This window comes from Calliopsis andreniformis, chromosome 5 (genome assembly GCF_051401765.1).
Source record: "Calliopsis andreniformis isolate RMS-2024a chromosome 5, iyCalAndr_principal, whole genome shotgun sequence".
NCBI classification, from domain to species: domain Eukaryota; kingdom Metazoa; phylum Arthropoda; class Insecta; order Hymenoptera; family Andrenidae; genus Calliopsis; species Calliopsis andreniformis.
In genome coordinates this window covers 8,811,075-8,832,894 of record NC_135066.1, presented here as the reverse complement: position 1 = coordinate 8,832,894, position 21,820 = coordinate 8,811,075, and the positions used below count along the sequence as shown (strand labels likewise).

The window sequence follows — 21,820 nt, the reverse complement described above, 5'->3', positions numbered from 1 at the left end:
AAGAATATTTGTCCGCGTCGTTGGAAATTAATATCAGGAATACTGATAGTTCCGTGACGCAAGATGGAGTTCGACCTGTGACTTCGATTCGCAAAACACATCGGTTTCCACGTCGAAAGAGACTCATCAACGAGAAAACTCGCACTCGAGATCAGCGCTTTCACGAAAAGAGTATCCAACCATCGTGCAAAAATATAGACTCGAATATTATTCGGACGTTCAGATGGGAGAACGGGGAAATAACTTTGCCTGCGTTTATTTCTGCCCTGTCTGAAATTAGATTTTAAACAGTTTTCTCTTTCCCCTCTCGCTTTCATGACCTGAATCCATCTTTCTGCCTGGTGTCTTGACCTCTGTTAACGCGAAGTGCTCCACGCGCCTCTTGGAATGGGTTTTATAGACAGAACTCGTGTACTTTCGACTCACACCTTTTCTTAATAGTTTCTGTTTTTGCTTCACGGTAAGTAATATTCGGTTAACTCATTTGGACTTGCAATTTCTTCAAATTTAAAATAAACAATCTATTTTCATGGCAGAAATGGAATCATTTGGTTATTCATTTCTAAAACGGAAACCATACGGTCAATTTAATTGAGAAAAAGAAGAACAGGTATACAAATAATACAATGTAACTCAGTTACATATAATTAACAGGAGTAAAACACTGTATAGTATAGTCAGAGTTGTTTTTTAATACAGTCTAAGTTTATTTTTGTTGTACTTGCACCAGAAGAGCGATAGCGTACAATAGATTGCAACTAATTTTACACCCATAAACTGTAAAGTGTGGATGAAACAATAGTAATATTAAAAAACAAAAATTCGTACCGAATTTTCCGAGACAATTACTTCTCTCAAAAATTGATCGAGGTTCCAGAACCTCATTGTTTCAAAGAAGCTGCGTTGAAAGGACCCCGTAAGTGCTGCTTTTCCTTCCGAACTAACACACTAACGTAATCCCTCAAACAGCATTTCAAATGTCTTCCCTACGAGTCTTCTTCTCTGCACTTCCACAGAAGCTCCGTACTTTTCCGACGATCTTTTCTTTTTCGAACAAAAGAATACGACCGGTCGAGAGGAGAGAGACGAGACTGGTGGATGAGAGGGGAGAGGGAGGGAACGACGTGGGAGGATGCAAATGTTAATAGCCTTGAGTCGGTTCCGTCGCAAGTAGGATAGAAGCATAGGTGAATTCGCGCATTCGCGTGTACGAGACACGCGTATGATTCATTCACGCTCCATGTACGAACCCGTTAATTCGGTTCGACATGGATAAATAACTTTCGTGATAGGGAACGACGATGGAGGGAAAACGACTATAAAGTCACACTCGCAAAGCACCGCGGGTAGACTAAAAAGTGATAAGCGCTAACTAATTGCGAAGTCGAAAGTGCTCGATCCTTTTACCGGCAGCCAACTCAGGCCTGTTGGTTTTTTAAACTGTCAGGCTGTTTTCGGTGAAAGCTCCGCGGCGTTCTCTATTATGCCTACTGACTTTGAATTACCTTGTTCCCTTTTATTTATGCATTAACGTGCTTCAAAAGAGGAGGTCGAAATAATTTGACAGAGGTGAATGAGAATTCACCTGTAGTGTGACCACCAACTAGGATATTTATTTTCAGTGTTAGAAAGTAATAATTAATGAGATTGTGGCTACCTAATTTTGGACTAATTTATATTAGGTATAAAATAACTTATTTTAGAAAAGTTCCTAATTTCGTGAGGCGAGAAATGAAAAATATACGTTATATTTCTTATCATATTATGATCATTTTGTTATCATTTGGGTAGTGCTTTAAATTGTTTTATTATCGCCTTATTTTTCTGGCATATGACTGTTAAATGTAAATGAAACTTCATGAAGCAAACGATAAAAATTCATTCTTCAACAAGAAACGTATTTGACGTTCATAAATGAATCCATGCATGTAATAGATGCTATTTATATCACTTTAATGTACTTAATCGTTGTAATTATAAATTAAATCTAAATGGAATAAATAGAACAACGCTCATCTGAAGCAGAAACTTCTTTTGTTAATAAAAAAATGTACCTACAAGTATAATAAAAGTACAAGTATTCGAAATGTTTGAATAAAATTTAAAAATAGAGAAAAAAGAATTTGAATATGAACGTATTCCATTATACATCTTTTTTGAATATCTCTGTAAATTTCATTAGCTTGCGGAGAAAGTATGTTAAACGAGTTTTCTGAGAACAAAAAGAATAACCTCAACGATTTACGGCTATACCAACTCAAATACGTTTTACCAAGGGGAAATGAGATCTTAAATAAATTCTTTCGAATAATATTCAAATTAAAATTTTGAATAAAAATACAAACAAACATATACAAATAAACGTATTGGTTTGAATGTGTAAAGTTGAATTTATACCAGTGAACAGTTCCCGAATACTGTGTTAAATTAAAAATAAATTAATAGACATCTACACATTTTTTCAATCAGATATATAAATGAGCCATTTACAGTGATCAACTCCACTTTTTAAAATTTTTTTAAATTTTAGTGCCTTAGGTCGTTTACTAAATTCTGGGGGTTTCTTATAGATTGACTCTCTTATTATAAGAAAACGTTTCGAGATTCTCAGTCCTTCGATGAGGTTGCATTCTGCTGACTTCTAATTCGAAAAAAAAGTGGTTGTAGGAACAGAACGATTTCTTGAAAACGACTATACTGAGGATACAATATCTGCAGATATGTGCAAAAGGTAGTTTAAACGATTCAAAAATGGAGATTTTGATTTAAGCGACAAAAACGCAGTGAAAGGCAAGCAGGAACGAAAACAGATGATATATTACTGTTGTTGAAAGAAGATCCAACCTAATTGCCTAGTAAGCTTACAAAACAGCTGGAAATGGGCAAACTCTGATTTGTAAGTTAGAATAGGAAGTTGTTCCACGCTCAGTCTATTCTGCAGATGCAACACCTCCTAATTATCATTCGTTTTAAATGATGCAAAACACTCTCAGAGAGCAATCATTTCGAAAATTCAATGGAGTGAAAAACTGAGTCAACGCATACTGTAAATCTGAACCCTCAAAATTCAACAGATATAGAATCCAGTTTTTACAGGAGAAATAGTGGAAAGCAACAGACTCTGACAACAAATAGTTCAATGAAAAAAAAAGTTATAGTCGTATTACTTTCATACAAACTTTAAAATAAAATCCATAAAATTTAATGAACAACCTAATAAATTATATACTTCTGTTTTGTGGAGTTAATTGGTTTGGCAAATGAGCGGCCCAAATACGAAAGAACACGTATGGAGTATTGCATTTCACGGAGTAATATTTTGAAGCCAATTACTTATTCGATACTCGTAAATTTTCTACCGTTTAAAATACTAACAATTAATCTTAATCTACGTTCATCGCTGGAGACATTGATTAAAGCGTGGATATGTCTTTAATGTCCGGTTAGGGAAAGAGTTTTAATAACTCAATGAAGTAATGATTTATCCTGCAAAGAAGCCGAGAGGAAAAAGTCGCGGAGAAAGTCTCCCGACGAGTTATGATCCAAGCCTATCGTTGGATCACTCAGCGATAGTTACGGATAAAATGTGGGCAACCTGATGTAAGCAACAGGTGGGCGTTCCCATTTCGCGACCACTCTGTCTCTTTTCCGCCTCCTGGCTTTCCCGACCACATTTAGATAACAATATTTCTATGGTTACTGATTAAATTTATCGCACGTCGAATTCTCTAAATCTGAAGTCAGCTATATACTTTCTACATTTATTCGTCATAAACATCTTGGAGTACAAGCTTCACATGCACTCCACATACTACAACTTTAGATATTGTGCTGGTACACGTGAAACTGACATTTTGCACAGAAAATTGAAATAACGCAACTTCTCACTTTTAGTTGAAATTATTACTAGAAAGTTTTATATATACTTCTTAATAATATTCAGTTAATTTTGGAACAGTATACTACTCTCTTCATCATTTCAGGAAGGTTTTTCGTTTGACTGACTAGAAAAGGACTCAGTACAATTTAGAGATTAACAAAGATAACTTGGTACTTTGTATCAAAATGACATTAACATTAAATAGTATTATTACTCAATAGAGGTTGATGTCTTTTAGTGAAAGTTAGGAAATGTCATGTAATTTATAATTGACAATTTTATACACTTGATACTTTGTAAAAGGTTGTATCTACGTTATGAATAAAGAACACCATTAGAATGCCTCGAAATATTCTTTGCTAAAAGACGCTTTATATTAAGTTTCAAGATATCTCCAACGCGTGAAGCCAAAATTAGCGTGATTTGGCACGCGACTGTCGGAGAACGTTAACCGGTTTTCAATATTCATACCTCATTGTATTTTGTATTTAATGACGGATGACGTAATCGAACGATGTCGTAATTTTACTATAAAGGAGTTTCCGAGAATGAACTGTGTAGAGCTCTACCTTCAACAAAAGCAACAAAAGAAAAAAGGTTTTAGGCGTGCATTGTGTATTAAGCTATTTGTGACTTGGTCCCAGTTAAGTTCGTCATTTGAACATTCTCCGTTTTCCGATATTTATATATTTAGGAGTAACGTCAAATTCAATTTCACGTGTCAGACCTAACACAAAGTCAAGCTAGAGACTCATCTTCAAAACTGGTCTTCATAATGAATAAAAAATAAATATTTTCTATTCACCAAAGACACAATTCCTGGTACAAAATCAAATCCAAAGGCCAAGCCGAGGACAAGTATTCAACATGACGCGTGAAATAACTGTATCCACCACGACAGAGCAACCTCCCAAATCACCATCAAAACAGATTTCAATAGACCAAAGTTCCTCATAAATCCGAAGGTAAGAATTCCTACCGTTTACGTAGACATGATGCTGCCTCCAGAGGTGCTGGTATTGCGTCCAACGCGAGCTGGTGCTGTCCTCGTGGATAGGCGGAAGTGGTGCGTGCACCTGATGCCCGTGCGAGGTGGGCGGTAACGGTGGCGGCGGTGGTTGCTGGGGTTGCTGTTGATGCGCAGGCGCTACCACGATATGGGGATGCGGCGGTTGCACTGGTTGCTGTTGCTGATGCTGTTGCTGCTGCTGCTGTTGATGGTGCGCTTGGTGCAGCACGCCTGGTACCGGCGGTGGCGCCAATTGCTGGTACTCCATAGCGCAGCTCATGGGTTCCCTTCACGCGCACATTTAAGTCCGTCTATCTCGCGATTGACTCACAGGTCTGGTGCACAGTCTAGTCGAGAGGATCGACAGTCCCCGTGTCGCGACCGTCTTTCGAGAACGACTCACACGCGACGGAGAACTGGTCCGACCGTCTCAGTAGAAATAAGCGACACTACCGAGGCGTCGCGATTGCCTCTGTCTGCCCGTCCCTCTGCATCCGCGTTTATTTGATCCGAGCGTGGCTTGTCATCTTCGAAGTCTCGCCACTGGACGGCCGCTCGCCCGGAGGACAGAGCAAGAGAGGAACAGACAGAAGCCACGAAACACGAACCCTAACTGCGTAGATCCTCCTAGATCCTCTTCTATCCTTGGATAGCCCAAGAGAAACTCTTACAAACTCTAACCTTCGAAACGATCACCGTTCCAAGAATACAACTCCACAAAGTCTAACACATTCAGTACTCGAAACTATCTCGTGGTCCAACTCTCTCCTCTTCCCCTCTCTCTCTCTCTCTCTCTCTCTCTCTCCCTTCCTTCTTTCCTCTCCTTCGCGGCCGACGTCACTGTACGAAAATCGACGCGTTCCAAAGTCCGTTCTCGCCGCACCCGCAGGGTCCAGGCCTAGGACCAGACCTATGCACGTCCTGACGCCGACTAGGAGCCAGAGCACAGTAAACACTTGAGTCCTTAAATCCCAGCGTATCAGGCGAGCCGCGGTCCTCGTCGCTGGACCGGAGAGACAGAGAGGCGCGCGCGCGCGCACGGAAGGAGAGCAGCACGGTGCGGTTGTCGTGTGTCGACTGTCAAAATCAGCGATCGTCAGCGTCTATCCGTCGTCGGTGGTCGCCCATTGGGCCGTCACCGTTGCCGGAAGCGGTGCTCCGATTGGCTACCCTGTCCGCGTTCTCATAGGGTGGGGAGAGTGAACACGGTGACGCGCCCCGACGTCGTCCTGGGATCGAGTGGTTACGAGCAGGAGAGGCTGCACGAGGAAGGGCGGAAAGGGAAACCCGCGGACGGGGGCGGCTAGGGAGAAAGAGGATCTAGGGGTTGAAGGAGGGGGTGGCGAAAGACGGACAGGTAAACAGACAGGAACGAGAAGAGAGGGAGAGAGAGGGAAAAAGCGGTGCCGTGGCTCAAAGCTCCGGCGTCCAGAAAGACACTGACTACTATTCGCGAGCCCAGCTCCGTTCCGCTCGACCACCGCGCGCTCGCGCGCTCTCTTCCCTCTCCCTCGCGGTCGCGGAACCGCGCTCCTCGTCCCTCCATGAGTTTCTCTCGCGGGTACGTACGCATGCTTCTCCTCCGCCGTCCTGCTTGCCGTGTTCGCCAAACATCCGCTTTTACCCGCCCCCACCCCCCACCATGCGCCCCTGTGATCCCCCCTCTCGACACAGCTAGGATTCCGCCGTTTCCTCGCTTCCTACACCCACGGTCTCCTCTGTCCTTCTTCCGCCCCTCCGCACGCGCCTTCTGCGACACTCCTTTCCGAGGTGCCTGGGATCTTCCTATCTTTTCTCGTTGTCCTCTGTTTTTCCTATTTCTTTCTTTCGATTCTTCTTTCAGATTCGTTCGTCCTTCGCTTCCTCGTTTCCAATCGCCGCCGTTGAGCTTCTCCCTCGCAGCTACTTTCTTCCTCCAGCTAATGGCCAATTGACGCCACGATTTTAGTGGCTCCGAGGGGCTTCCGCGTTGGCGGCAGTGAAACCCCTGCACGCAGAACGCAAGGAGCGAGAAGCTCGAGAAAACGTGCCCGGGACCTGTATTGTTCAGAACACGTGACTCTGCTCACGCTAGCAGAGATGACGTTTTTGAAGCACCTTTGGTAAAGACGCGGTTCACTCTCGTTTCTTAGAAGCCTGAAACTCGAGGATATTGCTAACTTTCCCTGCAGGGTTTCTTGTTCTGCTTCGTTGTGGGCGGGAAGGATTTTGCGAGGTGAAAGCAACGAAGGGTGCTATTGAGAGTTTGAAGAATTTTTGTGCCATTTTTAAGTATAAAACAGCGAATTTAATGCACATTTATTTATTTATATAAATATCAAGTTTAAACTACTTTTTTTATATTAATCTCGCCGCAAACATTTTATTCAGATGCAAACGAAAAAATTAAATATCGTGTTTATATTTTCTAGAATTAAACTTCTCAATAGTTTAACTTCCTACTATTAAAAATAGCTTAGATACTTCCCATTTACCAAGATTAACTCACAAATCAATAAGTGTAAATAATTTGAATTCCACTACGAAATCCCGTTGAATTTTTTCATCAGTATGACTTTCTACCATAAATACACTTCATAACAAAGAATCTGAAATCGCCGCTAAAAACGTAGGGACGCTGTCCAATATCTGCCTCAACCGACAGTCTTCGCTTGATATTCTGACCGCAAAAGGGAATATTCTACTTAAAAACTCAGCCCTAAGAACGGTGAAGTTTTCAGCGCACGCTCCAGTCACCCCAGCGTCCACAAATACTAGAGGAACGAATCTGTCGAATGACTTCCTGCTCTGGCTCTTGTCGAAAGACAGTGACGCGGCAAGAACGATAGAAAGAAAGAAGGGAAGAAAAATTGGAACGCGACGTTAGATCGTGAGGACCAGCACGGCGGCCTGTCCCCGTTTTCTACGTCGCTCCGACCCACTTCCTGGTGCGTGGTTCGATCGTGACCGATCCATGAAATTAACGGTAACACGGAGCACGGAGCCATGGCTCGGCCAGGTAAAATCGAAAGTGGCGAAATGCCGAGACGGCGAGCGAATCGAGGTAGGGAGAGAGGAAGGACCGTTTCGTGATGGCTCTCGAGTGGGGCACAGTGAGAGTTCCTCGTCGTTCCCGACGAAAGATTCTAATGGCTCGCGGCTTGGGCACCGACACCTATCACCATCTGCTCCTTCGACCACCTTTCAGACGACTGCTAAATGAGACGTCTTCCGTCTTCGTCTCCTTCTCTTTTCTTTCTGGGTTAATTATGAAATTCAGTTATTCCCTCTGGGACGCTGTAAACAGTCCATAAGGTAGAAAGTGGCTTGTTTTATGCCGCTACTGTCGGAGGTGTTGAGATCATTCACGTTGCGGTTAATACAGTAGAACCGAGACTGTCTGAACTCGTTATGATACACGATGTTCGAATAATTGAGTAAGTCTGTTGATTTCTATTACAGCAGGGAGTGCAAATAAAAAACAAAAGTACATTGAAGTATCTTTTCGTCCCAAAAATATAGAAGACTTAATGCTGGTAACATAAATCTTTCATCCTTCAAAATTTCCAACTCCCAAAAATCAAAAAAGATACAATATAAAAAGTTACCTAAAATTTGACAAATTCCCACCACTATGTAGTACCAATATAAACACCAACATAACCCATTTTAATGTACAAAAGATCCAATTCACTCCTAATTCTGGAATCATACCGAGCCAATCTTTCATGTACTTTATCGAACGTAAGGAAATAATCGCTTGTTCGTGAAGAACTGGTGGTTACGCGGGCTTGGAAAAGTTTCCGTTTCGTTTTCGTTTGCATTGACGACCTTTCTCTCCGTCGCTCCCTCAGTCGGAGAAAGGGAAAAAAGTCAGCCGGAGGAGGGAAGATACGGGAACGTTAATTCTGCTGGAAGAGGCATAAAGCTCTGAATCACCGGTGAACCGGTCCCCGTACATCGTGAACGTCTGTTGTGCGAACACGGAAACCACGAAGAGAGGCCAGCCAGCCTTCGCACGGCTCACGGAAGGATTCCTTTCTCCTCCTTCGTCCTCCTTCCTCCTTTCTTCGTTCCTTTTTCGCTGCCTCCCTTCTCGGACGCGATCTCTAACCTCTATGTTTTCCTTTTCCCTTTTGTTGTCTTTATGGTTGGTTTTGAGTATCTGGTACTTCACACTCAATCCCATCGTTACCCTAATGTGATTATAATAACCGATGATAGCCCCATCGCGGAGAATTTATTCGAAATCGACGCAGGACTAGGATTTTCTGCGATCAATAATTGAACGTTTTGGTGATCCAAGTGCTCTATGAGGAACGCTTCGTTTAAATGCTACAGGATGACATTACATACAATTTAGGTTCGATGGATATCGAATTTAACACCCTGCCATATAATGAGTCGCATTCATAAAAATGTATAAACCAAGTTTCAAATAAAATAAAAATAACTATTACATGCTATATACAGGGTGTTTCAGATTTCAACCGATGAACTTTGTCAACATATTTGGGTGGCTATTCTGAGCTAAAAATGTTATGTATACTATGGGACAATTTGTCTTTGTGTTTGAGATATGGAAAGAAAAGTAATCCATGATCCATGCCTCGTTCACCACTTCCATTGATTTTCTCACTGAAACGTGGCAATGCACCACGCGTGTTGCAACGATGCATGTCACGGAGCATCGGTTATGCATCCTCACGTAAGTTCAGTAATAGAAGGATTAACGAGCGTTACCTATATGGTGTAAGCTTATGCGATAACTGTGTTATCAACGATGAACAAAATGTCCGCCGATTCGACCCATTCCGGAGATTTCGATGCGAGTAGAGACGCTTTCGTTCCCTGGCTAAAGGTTACGCTGTCGCTACAGCCTCTAACGATGGTACGCGAAATGGGAATCGAGACAACCTGTTGATCCTGCTGCTTCCTTTCACTCCGGAGCACCACGAGTAGCGGCGGACAGAAAGAAGAGGCGAACGGTTCGACCGATTTACTGCGGCACAGGTCTTGGTATATTTCGTAACCGATGATTTCGGAGATAACTCATGAATCGAAACTATCCTCTCATCTCAACATCATGTGTGATAAAAGAGATGGAAGACATCTCTTTAATCCTTTAAATACAGAAATCTAGGGAATGAACTGTTTTATGGAAAATTATCAATCATTTTCGCTACCTTGGTAATTCAATATTATTGACACTAACGTTACGTAAGACAGTTCGTAAGTGTTAAAGTGTATTTAGCAGAAGTGTCTGAAACGATATAATAATCTAAAATATTGGGCACTGAGAGTACTCACGATAGTGATTCCATTAAAAATGATATTCACGGACCTGTTAACCCATAGACATTTGTCTAATGGGGGATTACAGGTGAAAGAAAGTGTTCCCCTTTTTGTGACCGACTTAACGAAAATTTGGAATGACCATTGTTCAGAAAAACGAGAAAGGAGTCACTGTGGGGGACGTCAGGACAACATTTCACTAGAAGGAGAAAGTGACCTGCCGAAAGTGGTCGTCGGTTTCACGTCTGCCCGGGCCTCGACCACTGATTCTACTGTCACCGACGTCGCCTCTCACGATTTATTCGAATTCCTTCGTATCGAAATCTTCTTTAGGTCAGGCTTATGCTCATGATTTAACAGTTGTCATAATTTAAAGGTTACAGTCTCGGCCAACAAACTATTAAGACGAGCTAAACATGTTTGGCTAGGTCATGTAGGAAATTTATTTAAGTTTCTACGCAACTTATGCCACACCCTAAAGTCCATTTAAGTGACTTCACTTGAAATGACTTAAACTGAGTGATAGACGAATGCTATATAATTATTTGAGGCGTGATCAAATAATAAACGAGTTGATATTGATTGGATAGACATATTATGCTATGCTCATAAATATAGGTAGTAGATATTTCGCTTTTAAAAACTTTTATTAGGCTCACTGAGCCTGTTTTCTGTGGTGGAAAGTTGTAGGTAGACGATTCTAAAAGCGTTTCCATGACACGCTTCTCTTTAAAGGGAATTGCATATCATAGGCAGAGAATGAGCTTCCTCCTCAACAATTACACAGATGATGAGCAGATGTTGCCAACATCGCGAAATGTTTACGTTAACAGATCGCAAAAGGAGCTTGTGTGTTTCACCGACACCTGACGACTCAACATCATCGTCAACAAAACGATCCATCTGATGCGTGTTCGACTAGCAAAACCCTGAAGAACTGAAGTCGAAGAAAGAAATTATTTTTCTTAAGAAATTTTCTTATACACGCAACAGAGGCGTTTTTGGATGTCTAATGAAGATCGATGAAGATCTGTGAAGTAATTATTTTCGTTTGCCATGGTGATAGGTTTACTACAATATGGATGCCTTTCAAACGGAATGTTTGAAACAATTTTGAGAACAAACAGAGTTAAAATGTAAAATGTACCGTTTCTAATGTAAGAATACATGTAAACCAACAGTTGAAGTGGTTACTCGCTTGAAAACATTATTTTGTATTTTTATTTTAAATAACCCAAGTCTGTGACAAGTGTAGAATAAACACTACACTCGTACTTACTTCCTAGAATTTAGTTCTACTCGTTCATCGTCTTAAATACCCAGAATCCAGGGTTCAGATCACCCATTTGGTTTTCCTCGCCGCCACGAAATACCGATCCCTGCTACATTCACCAGCTCTTCCACCATCACATCAGAAGATAATATTCCCAGAAGCGAGTATCACCTCATGACTGGCCTCGAAATCGAAGCTAACGAGCGGTCGACGCGTTAATATAGCGCCTGATGCGTACCAATTTTTGCACAGCTTTTCGAGAGGAGGTCAAGAAAACGGGCGGGCAGTCGAGCTCGTTAGGCATCGAGCAGACAATCGATCGATTCTTTCGCGCGTAGGCTCGTTACGCGCCCGAGGTGCATTCATTAGCGTTGTCAGTTTTCTTAGCTTATAATTATCGAACGACGTCGCCTGAACGAGAACCGAAGCTGAAATAGAACGTGTCGCGAGAAGGACGCCTGGAATACGAGTAAATGTAATTATATAATCAGTTAACCCGGTTATCGGCTGGTGGAAAATATTTTCGTTGCCGATTACGCGCGCGCTGAACGATAACGAGAAAATGGTAATAGGTGTGCGCTGAAAGGGAACGCCGACGGTAAAACTGCGCGCGGGCAGGACATCGGGCTTATCTCTGGCTATGTGTCTCCGATTATGATTACTAAGATAGATTTGCAGGTATCAATTATCGACTGAGCCGATCGTAACCGCGACCCACCTGCAGCGGCGTTACGTAAACGGTGTAACGAGCTGACTGCAACCCTTACGGCCGTTCAATCAGAACAGTCACGTTGAATATGTAAATCGGTAAAACGCGATTGCACAGGGATCGAGGGATTATATAATACAAACCTTGAAGTTCCAGTGGATACGCCATTGTTAACCTTTCGGCTGATTCGATCGACAAAGGTGGATGAGCATCCTGGCAGACTCCATACTTGGATCAGTTTTGTTTCAGTTCAAAATCGAAAATAACATTTTGAAAAAATTGAGCCATTTCGACCGCAGTAGAATATCGACTGGGCTTCCAATATTCTAAACTTCTATTATTTAAGATTATGTATATTGAGTGTGATAATAATAAGACTGCAGTGGATCGAGTACATGGATCAAGACTTAAACAGTGAAGCAATAGTAGTTTGATGAAGAAAATTAAGCAAGTTATCGAAAAGATGCTTCAGAGAATCGAGGTCCTATATTGCTTCATTATTTTTGCTTTTATCTTGATTGACAAAAACGACGCAGAGGTTCGCAGAAAATGGTATCCTCCAAAGCGAGTGAAGCAAGTTCTCCCTATAGCCAATTTATCGCAGATTGACTCGACCGTCAGGGCCAAATTACATAGTCATCGTAACACGTGCCGTTAATTGGGCAAACGTGAATTAACCAAAGGGATCAGCTCGGCGAAAACAACCGTTGTCGATCGGCCGTTTGACGGACAATTTAATGAATCCCATTAGTCGCGACTGGATTGATTTCGTGGGCGCTGAATTGAAATCGAACGACGCGACGCGAGAAGTGGCTAGAAAAGTTGACGTCACGCAGCGAGGAGTCGACAATATAATGCTTCATAGGAATCTAACGACCGGTTTTCGCTAGAAACGCGTCTGACCAGACTGACAGCGGCTCTACACCTAGTACCCCCTCATTTAAAAGGTTTTCCATCGTTACGACGAGGCGGATTCGTTAGCGTCGACGTATAATTACGCGAGATAATAATAATACCGGCAAAGTATATTCTCGTTTCGCGTTATGCACGATCGTTTCATCAGTCGCGTTCGTCGTTGCACAAACGATCAAATGTATGTATACTTATGCGGTTCTTTCTTCGACATGCTCAAGGTTTGAGATCTGTAGATATACCTTATAAAAAATGGAGGTTTACTTAATATGGTATGACGAAAAAATCCAAATTGCGTAACTGTTTTTCAAGAATGAAAGAACCTTGGTTTTAGTCTCGTTAATGGGTGAAAATGCAGGGCAAGTATTCGATGACAGTCACAGCATATACCAGAATGAGTATGAAACATTTAGATAGATGGCTTCTGATGGAGGAGGATCCTTGTCTTGCTTTTATGAGAATTCATGTGAGATGTCATTCTCTGATTTCAATGAAAGTGTACGAGATTATGGCACAAGCGAAAATAAGAGACTTATGATGATACTCTGGACACTAATGATGAACTCAGAACTCAAAACACGTTTTTAAAGTCAATTCGTGCAGCTTACTTTCATTTCGTCAAAGGATGGAAGTGTATAAGAGCGACACTTGTTTAATCTAACTATTTCAGAGATATTTTCTACGATTAACTAACTGTAGGTACTCTCTCTATTATAAGCTAACTAACGTCTTGGGTAAGCCTGAAAAGGGCTAACACCAGTACAAATTAGCCTCAAGAAGATGTCCTATACTATAAGGGATGTTCGACTACAGATGCCCGTAATCTTAAGAAGTGATTCTATATGCCAAAATAAGAGAAAAATACAAAAATGTTGAGATTCTATTCAAGGCTTCGCTTCGAAATTATTAATTGTTGAGAAAACGACAAAAGTACACGTGAAATATATCTGACTGAGAACTCATTGTACTCATATCGCCGCGACTGTTTTGGCTAATGTAAAGCACGCCCGCAGTAGAATAAGTTCTAAGTCAGACAAATTTCTCGCTCGCCGTACAAATACATATATGTAGAGCAATTTATAGCACTTTTCACTTAAAAAAATTTCTTTAACAATTCGTCAAAGTTCTATACTCGACCTGAAACGTGCGATGCAGAAGAAGCAAAAAGACTTCAAGAACTGTCCAGTACGGGCACCCCAGCCCCTCGCATAACCGCAACCTGAGGTCCCTTTGTCAGCTAAAAGCTAAAGGTTGATCTCCCAAAGAAGGAGCTGACTTCGAAAGCTTCAAATTTACCTTGACGTGCAACCTACGGTCTTCTTAAAACAATAAATGTCCATTTACATTTGAAAGTCGGCAGAAAAGAAAATACCGCTCGTCCAATCTTCCACTGAAAGGCAGACCTCCCTCTTGGTGGTCCTAATCTCCCCGCGTATCTCGTTAATTTCTTAAGTGTCCGGCAATTTTTGTGGAAGCAACGGAGTCCACCGCGGCGCACAGGGGAGTTAGCTGTCCAGGTTCCCTTTCGTTTCCCCTCTCTCGACGAGATTATGGTCTGGGCGCGAAATCTGAAACCGAGCGTCCGACCGCATGGGATTATCCTTCCATAACGTCAGCCGAGCTAGGCCATAACACGGCATTGCCACATCTCGCGAGATAAAATGCAAGAGCGGCGATGTTGTCGATGAAACGAGAATATCTGGCTGAGACATGTTCCATGGGCCGACGGCTGGTGAACACGCGCGCACGCGAAACGAGAGGACGCTTTGACGCATGATACATGTCACTCGAGATGCTGATGGATCTATTGACGTCTGTCAATTCTCTGGCTGTACACTTGGCCAAGAAATACCTGCGTTTTAATACAAATGCATGGAGGGCAACCTGCTTCCCTCAAGGCTCTCTTCAGTGCACGCGAGAGCATTTGTGTAATTATTAAAAATAAATGTAACATATGAAACGTGAACATTTCTAGGATATGAAAAATTGTAAATTAAATTTGTACTCGAGTTACTCCTTGGACAGGCAAATGAATCCCACAGAATTTTATCATATGTTTCTTATAATATCGATAGACTGAAATATCCATAAAATTCAAGTTTGTTTTGAATATGCATTCCCACATTTGTTATGTTACGAGTTATTTCTCGCACTCCAGGTCAAATTCACGGCACACGAGTTAATTGGAAACAATTCCAGTTTTTAGTCGTATTTCAGAATAATCAACTGGTTTAAGTCACATGAAAGCAAGACAATTTCAGTTCAAAAAGCAAGGCCATCATTCAATTCCCATAAAAGCGTAATACAAAACGCTACGCATTTGTGCTCTGCTAGGACGTGTTGTCGCTGTAATCGACTACTGTGCTACAGCTCGATTGGCATCGACTTATCTAGACCTGAACAATAACTATTCTACTGTTAACTAAACAATTGCTCAAGCTGTATCTACCTGCTTCCTAATCGCTCGAAAATGTCACGGTGACGTTCTGACACAAAAGTCGTTGCGCAGCTCTGGCAAATGATCTCTTATTCCGCAATCGAATGATTCATAAACAGAAATATGGAGAACAGCGTATTTCTTTTAACAATTATTAACGAGTGACTCAAGCTTCATTTGAATCGGCGAGTTGAAGAACAGCACTACAAATCCAAAAACCACATCTTGAGATATTTGATCCCAACGCGTAGTTCCATGCATTTTACATAATATCTGTACTCCAAAGTCACAGTGTGTTAAGTTCACTTCTTTCCATGTGACCTAAAGGTGCGAATACACCAGAGTTCGAAGCAGTACAGAGATTAAATTTTCTAGAAACTGTTTATTTGTATACTGTTGTTGGTATTCGTAGAAAAATCGAGTAAATTAGTGTCACTCTTCGTTGGTGTACACCCAGCTTAATACACTTAGGTTCTGGGATACAGATACAGTTTCGAGATTATTTGAAAGTGCCTGCATTTGGATTTGCACTGTTCTTCAACTCACCGATGCCTTTCTGCGTACCGAGCCATTCAGAATGATGGAATTCTGAAAAACTCTACAGCAAGAACTGCGTCCGACACTTTTGCTTTTGCTTGTTTCTTGTGTCAAAATATTCCGTTTCATTTTTCTTCTAATTCCTACGCGCAAACGTGTGAACGTGCGTGTCTGGTACGTGTATGAGAGAGAGTGTAAAGCGTGAATGGGGAGAACTGAGAGAAATAAAAAAAAAACAGAAACAGAAACTCATGCAAATGAGGGACGCACGATCCACCGCGTTGTCCTCGTTCCAGTAGGTGGAAAAGGGACCGAGGAGAACGGTGATCTTCGCTGTGGATCGTCTCGGCCGAGGAGGAGAGATGCAAAACGAGAAACCCAAAGAAAAAACAAAACAGGTGGAGGGGAAAAAAAGAAAAGAATGAGCTGTCGTACGTCACTTACCCTTCAGAGAGGATGTTATCATGGGGTCACCTGAAAACGACACAAGGTACAGTATTGCGTGAACGTCATGTATGAAAATGAAGAGAGATAAATAGATAGATATACACAAAGAAAAAAAAAATAGAACGAGAAAGCACGTTAGAGAAAGACAGAAAGAGGGAGAGAACGAGAGACAGAGTAAGACGAAGAGGGTTGTATGAAAATTATCTAGCGACCGACTACCAACGAGTCGATGGATATGTAGTATTGAAAGAGGGGATGTGAAAGAAGTTTGGAAAGAGGACTGTTGGATGCAATCCTCGCTTTCCGCGTATGATGGCTAGCTATATTAGCTATGGCTAAAATGGGTCCTAACATTCTAGATTCTAAGAAAATAGTCATTTCAGGTTTTACATATATGTATATTTAAAGAGTGTTCGATAATAGGTGTTAAAAATTTTAAGAAGTGATTCTACACGCTAAAATAAAACGAAAATTAAGAATTACTAAAATGCGTGTGAGGCTTCGTTTCAAAGTTACTAATTGTTCTAAAAATATCTAAAATTCGCGTGCAATATGTCTGACTTAGAACTTATTCTACTGCTGTCGTGCACAAAGCAGGTCTGGCACAGCGAAGTCAGTAGAACAACTCTCAAGACAGACACTTTTCACGCGTATTTTAAAAGTTTTCTTAACAATTAATAACTTTGAGGCGATGTCTTAAACATAATTCTGTCATTCTTGATTTTCATTCTATTTTGAGATCTGGAATCATCCCTTGAAATTTCTGACATCTGTTATCGAACACCCTGTGTATCAAAATTTTAATCTTTTCTTGAACTTACCGAAGAATTATGTTAAATAAAAGTTGAACTATCTTAAACTGACGTAACTTTCGTAAATCAGAACTTTTCATCCGAAATTGATTAGGAGATAAGAATGTTAGCTTTGCACCTCTTCTTCGCTACATCACTGCGATAAAAAGATAAGCATTCGACTAAGAGTAGTAGTAAAGCGTAGAGACAGCTATCTGTACTGACCTTAAGCGACCAGATAATTAAGATCAACTTATTTAATTTAACTGTCTTATCGACAACTGACTGTCAATTCCCACTATGCATGAAGACTTTATTTACAGCTATCTTAAAAGCAATACACCACCAAGAGAAAATTGTCATAAGATAAAAATTTTCAATTTTTACTTAATTGCGTGGAGTGTCTCTTAACACTCTCCTACTTCCCCATAATTTCTCATTTTTAGCAAGAGATTTTTAAGTTTTCTATCAGAGATGTAATAAATGTACCGACCCCAGGTGAAGGCAAATTTAGTTGAAAATAAGAAAGGCACAGCTACAATTGTCCATCAACGCTCGTGTGGCCAGGATCTTAATTTCGGGTACTGGAACATTTACCTCATGGTCAGTCTCAAGGTGTGATCGTCTCGAGAGACATAACTGTAACTCTATATTGCGCATGAACAGCATAGTTCGAGTTACCACTATTACGATTACCGATTACACGAAAGAATATACTATAAACATACCGATATACATAGGTGACGAGAAAGACGATTTCAAGATCGCGGAGTCGAATCGAAAGCGTTCAAGCGAGTAGCACGAAGGAGAGCAGGAGTAGAGGGTCGTGTCGGACGGCGCGTGGGCCCAGCATAGCGAAGTAGGGAGGGCCTTTGGGCTGAGATCGCAGCCCTGGGGTCAGGGATCAGGCATGCCCCGCAGAAAAGAACGGGAAAACGTTCCTCTCGCAACAGATAGGGTATCTCCCCGCGCATAATGCGCAAGTGGGAGGCTCGTGTTGGCAAGCTTAGGACCCAAGCAACCGTCTCCGCGATGCAACCTTCGCGAACAAGGCCCTTCTCCTTCTCTTCCTTCGCCGTGCCTCTTCCCTCCTCCTCTCCCTTTATTAGGCTTTGTTTTACCTCGCCCTGTACCACGACACAACAATGTTACGCATTTTAGTGACTCTCCCTTACTCTAACTTTACTAATATATCGCACATGTACTTCACAAGTGACATAACTTAAAAAATAATGATTGTTGAATTATGGCTATAAATCAGTTTGGTAAATGCACCTCAATTTAAAGATGAAGATCATAGAATTTATTCATAGAACTCTACAAATGTAAACTATAAATTACTTAAATAATAACAGCAAAATTATTTAATGCAAATTAAACATACGTTTTTTTAGACTAATTGTTCAAGCAAAGTAATTTTCACAGCACTAAAATACAATTATTTTACTTGGCCTTAAAAAGCTACTCCCTCAAGAGGTTAAATCTTCATAAAAAGAAAGGAAAATTATCATCCAGACTTAAAATGTCTTCAATTTTCTTTACTTCTCTATCGAGACAGTAGGAAACCGTACCTCATGGAAACGGTCCTCGATATTTCACGTGTCGTCGGTCAATTCGAACAATAACGAGAGATTCGAGGAACGAGATGCGATGAGTCATCACGCGAAATCCACCGGAAGATCTCTCGGCCCACACGTGCTGGCACACTCGCATGTACAAGCAGATGCACGCACCAATGCAGCCAGGGTGCAGCCTGGTCAAGGGACCGAAAGGCGCGTGATTCCTGCGCGAGACTTAAATTTTAACGTTCAACTCTGATCAAATTCGTGACTCGCCCTAGACGTCTGTCCAATTTTTCAAAATAGGAAACAAGGGCAGAATAAATTTTGAGAATTTCAAAATTGGAAGTGCGTTAATTGACTCAGAGAATTAGCTTTCATATGGAAACCGTTTCTAATAACTGCAAGCAGGATTCTTGAACACTAGTTTAAACGAGACTAGCACGCAATAAAGCAGGAGATTGTAGGAAACTTTCAATTGCAGGAAACCAGATTCGAGATAATTAAACAGATATGATTACGTAATTAAAAATTATTCGCTTATTACTAGATCATACTAAACTAATACATTCATATTTAATAACGAACAACCACGTACCAAGATATTCTAACTATACGAAATCCTCGGTACATAACATATCGCACATATTCATACTTGCCTTAAAAGTGACACAAGTCACAGTACAGTACGTCTCCCATTACCAACACCAATAAAGGACATAGTGAAAACAGTAGCTGATATGTCTCGTATCATCAATGGTGATAGAGAGCGGAGTAAAGTCAGCAGACAATAAAATAACTAGATATTTTACCAGTGTCAATTTGACACTCGAGAAAGTCATTGAGCAGCGAAAATGAGTGGCGGATGAGTATCAAATACAAGAGCTTCTATCGCAACAGAAAAGACACCTTCCAATATCAGGTAGCTCGCAACTTTAGAATTCTTTGAAACGATAGATCGAGAGGAATTAGCAGAGACGCGCGCTTTGGAGCGTTTAAGAGGGAATATCGGCCTCGCCTTCGAGCGAATCCTTGATCGAGAGGTAGGCGTGTTAATGGTAAGAAAAGATCGGAAAAGAGGTGGGAAAAACTCGAACGAACGAATCGAATGGAACAGAGGGAACGACGACGAGGCTCGAGGCGGGAATTGCGGTCGCGGGAGGTGAGGGGAACAGGCAAGAGGAAATCGATTATTCGCTGAGCGGAGTATCCTGCGATCTGCAGTTTAGAAATAAACACTGACCACCGAGGAGTCTATCCTGAAACGCTGCATTATCCTCGGCAACGAGACGGAACGCCTCCGACGTCCTTGAGCGATGGAAACGCGTCTCAGCATCCTCCATCGATTACGCTACCTTGCATTCACGATGGAAACCGAGAAACGGGGAGATCGAGAGATCGATAGATCTATGAGATTGACCAAGATCCTTTAGGCATTTAAAGCGTTCGCCATTACGCCATTTTTTGCGTTCTTCAAGCTCCCCCGTTTATGCGAATGTATATCGTTAAGAACAAAAATGTTTTGTGCTTAATTTTATGATGGTGTCATTGTTTTATGTTGTCGTTAGTGAAGCGTACTGATGTCACAGCTGACTTATTATCAGTGTTTAGAATGGTAGAACTTAACACCTACAACAAGTACTTAACAAAATTCGACATGAATTCTAACCTTCCAATTATATTCAAAGAATGAGATACCAACTGCTTCTAGGAAATGAAATATAATTGAAAATTGTACGAATTAATGACACATAAGAGATCCTGATAAGACACTTAATAAGAGACACCAAAAGATTCTCGAAAAAAAGACTAAGTAATCATTTTAGATTTGTCGATGTCCATACAAGTTCTGCAGTGAATTTGTAAAGCTTGGCGGTCGCATGACAGTCGAAATCCAACGACTTCCGGTACTATCGGAAATTTTCCATCTTTTTTCTTTGTTCCTCTTCAAGGCCTTCTCAACTCGATTTCCCGCTTCCTTTTGAAATTCCTCGTGTCTCAAGTTTGTCCTCGTTCTGCAAGTAAGCTTTCAACGTGTTAATTTCACTGCTTTCACTCAAATATTTCGGTGTTCTTATTAATCGTGCCTTGAGATCTCTGGCACGATCGGGAATGAATCTGGATTTTGCAGTTCAGTAGCAAAGGTGGCTTGCCGTTTAAGGGTGCATCCTTGGCAGAAGAATGATTAATTTTACTGTTTAACCCAGATAAGGCAGAATTTTCTGTTCTCAAATTTTTGAGATTCCATAAGTATCGTATACTTCTGGAAGAGTCTCGTATACCTACTTCAGAAAGATGTGCAATCTCACCTGGTTTAATGATTGAAAAATAAACAGGTCTCAAAAATGACATCCTTATCGCAATAAAATATGTATCACCAACGCCCTCAAACTACGGGCGTTCTTCGAGTAAACACTGAAATATGGAACATGGTTACGCAAATCGTTGCAGAGATGCACCAAGACTGATCGTGAAAAGTGGGTAGCTGCAAGTAGTAAGTGTAGTAGCTGCGAGTAACAAAGGAATAGTCGCTGAAATAGTCGACGCAAGCGACAACTGGCCACAATTCGATTTGAATAAAAGAAGATTGGGAAGATACGAGCGTTGGAAGACAGTAGCGTTCATGGAAATGGCTAACGATTAGATACGGTTTTCATGTACCGTCGCGTCGGATGATGGACGTTGCTGTTTATTCCACCGTCGGGATTATCGTGGATTTCCATGGGAGAAAAATAACGTACGCGTGTACAGTGTCTACTCGCGAAAAATTGGTCATCCCTTCGCGTTACGCGAAGAACAGTTTCGCGAAAAGGATATTTCCCTTCGTCTGGATGATTTCGTATGAATTTCAAAAGCTGCGGAATATGAGACAGCCAGTGTGAGAGTATGAACAAGAAAGACGTAACAGATACTCAGATGAAAATTTATTTCAATTGACTAATTAATATAATTTTCACTCTCGATTTTGCTTAAAATATTGAGAAATAATACC

General features: G+C 41.3%; 1 protein-coding gene across 11 annotated transcripts in view; it reads right to left on the bottom strand.

The window, feature by feature from the left end:
* Positions 1–21,820, bottom strand: part of LOC143179156 (thyrotroph embryonic factor) — a 102,335-nt gene that overhangs the window by 47,208 nt on the left and 33,307 nt on the right. For 3 of the 11 annotated variants that reach the window (XM_076378249.1, XM_076378251.1, XM_076378252.1), the window contains one exon: positions 16,476–16,505. The exons of 6 other annotated variants lie outside the window; for them this stretch is intronic. In XM_076378249.1, the coding sequence (XP_076234364.1) occupies positions 16,476–16,505 (30 nt within the window). Of the gene's footprint in view, positions 1–4,859; positions 6,387–16,475; positions 16,506–21,820 lie in introns of those variants that run through there. 2 more of the 11 variants (XM_076378247.1, XM_076378248.1) reach the window with 2 other exon arrangements.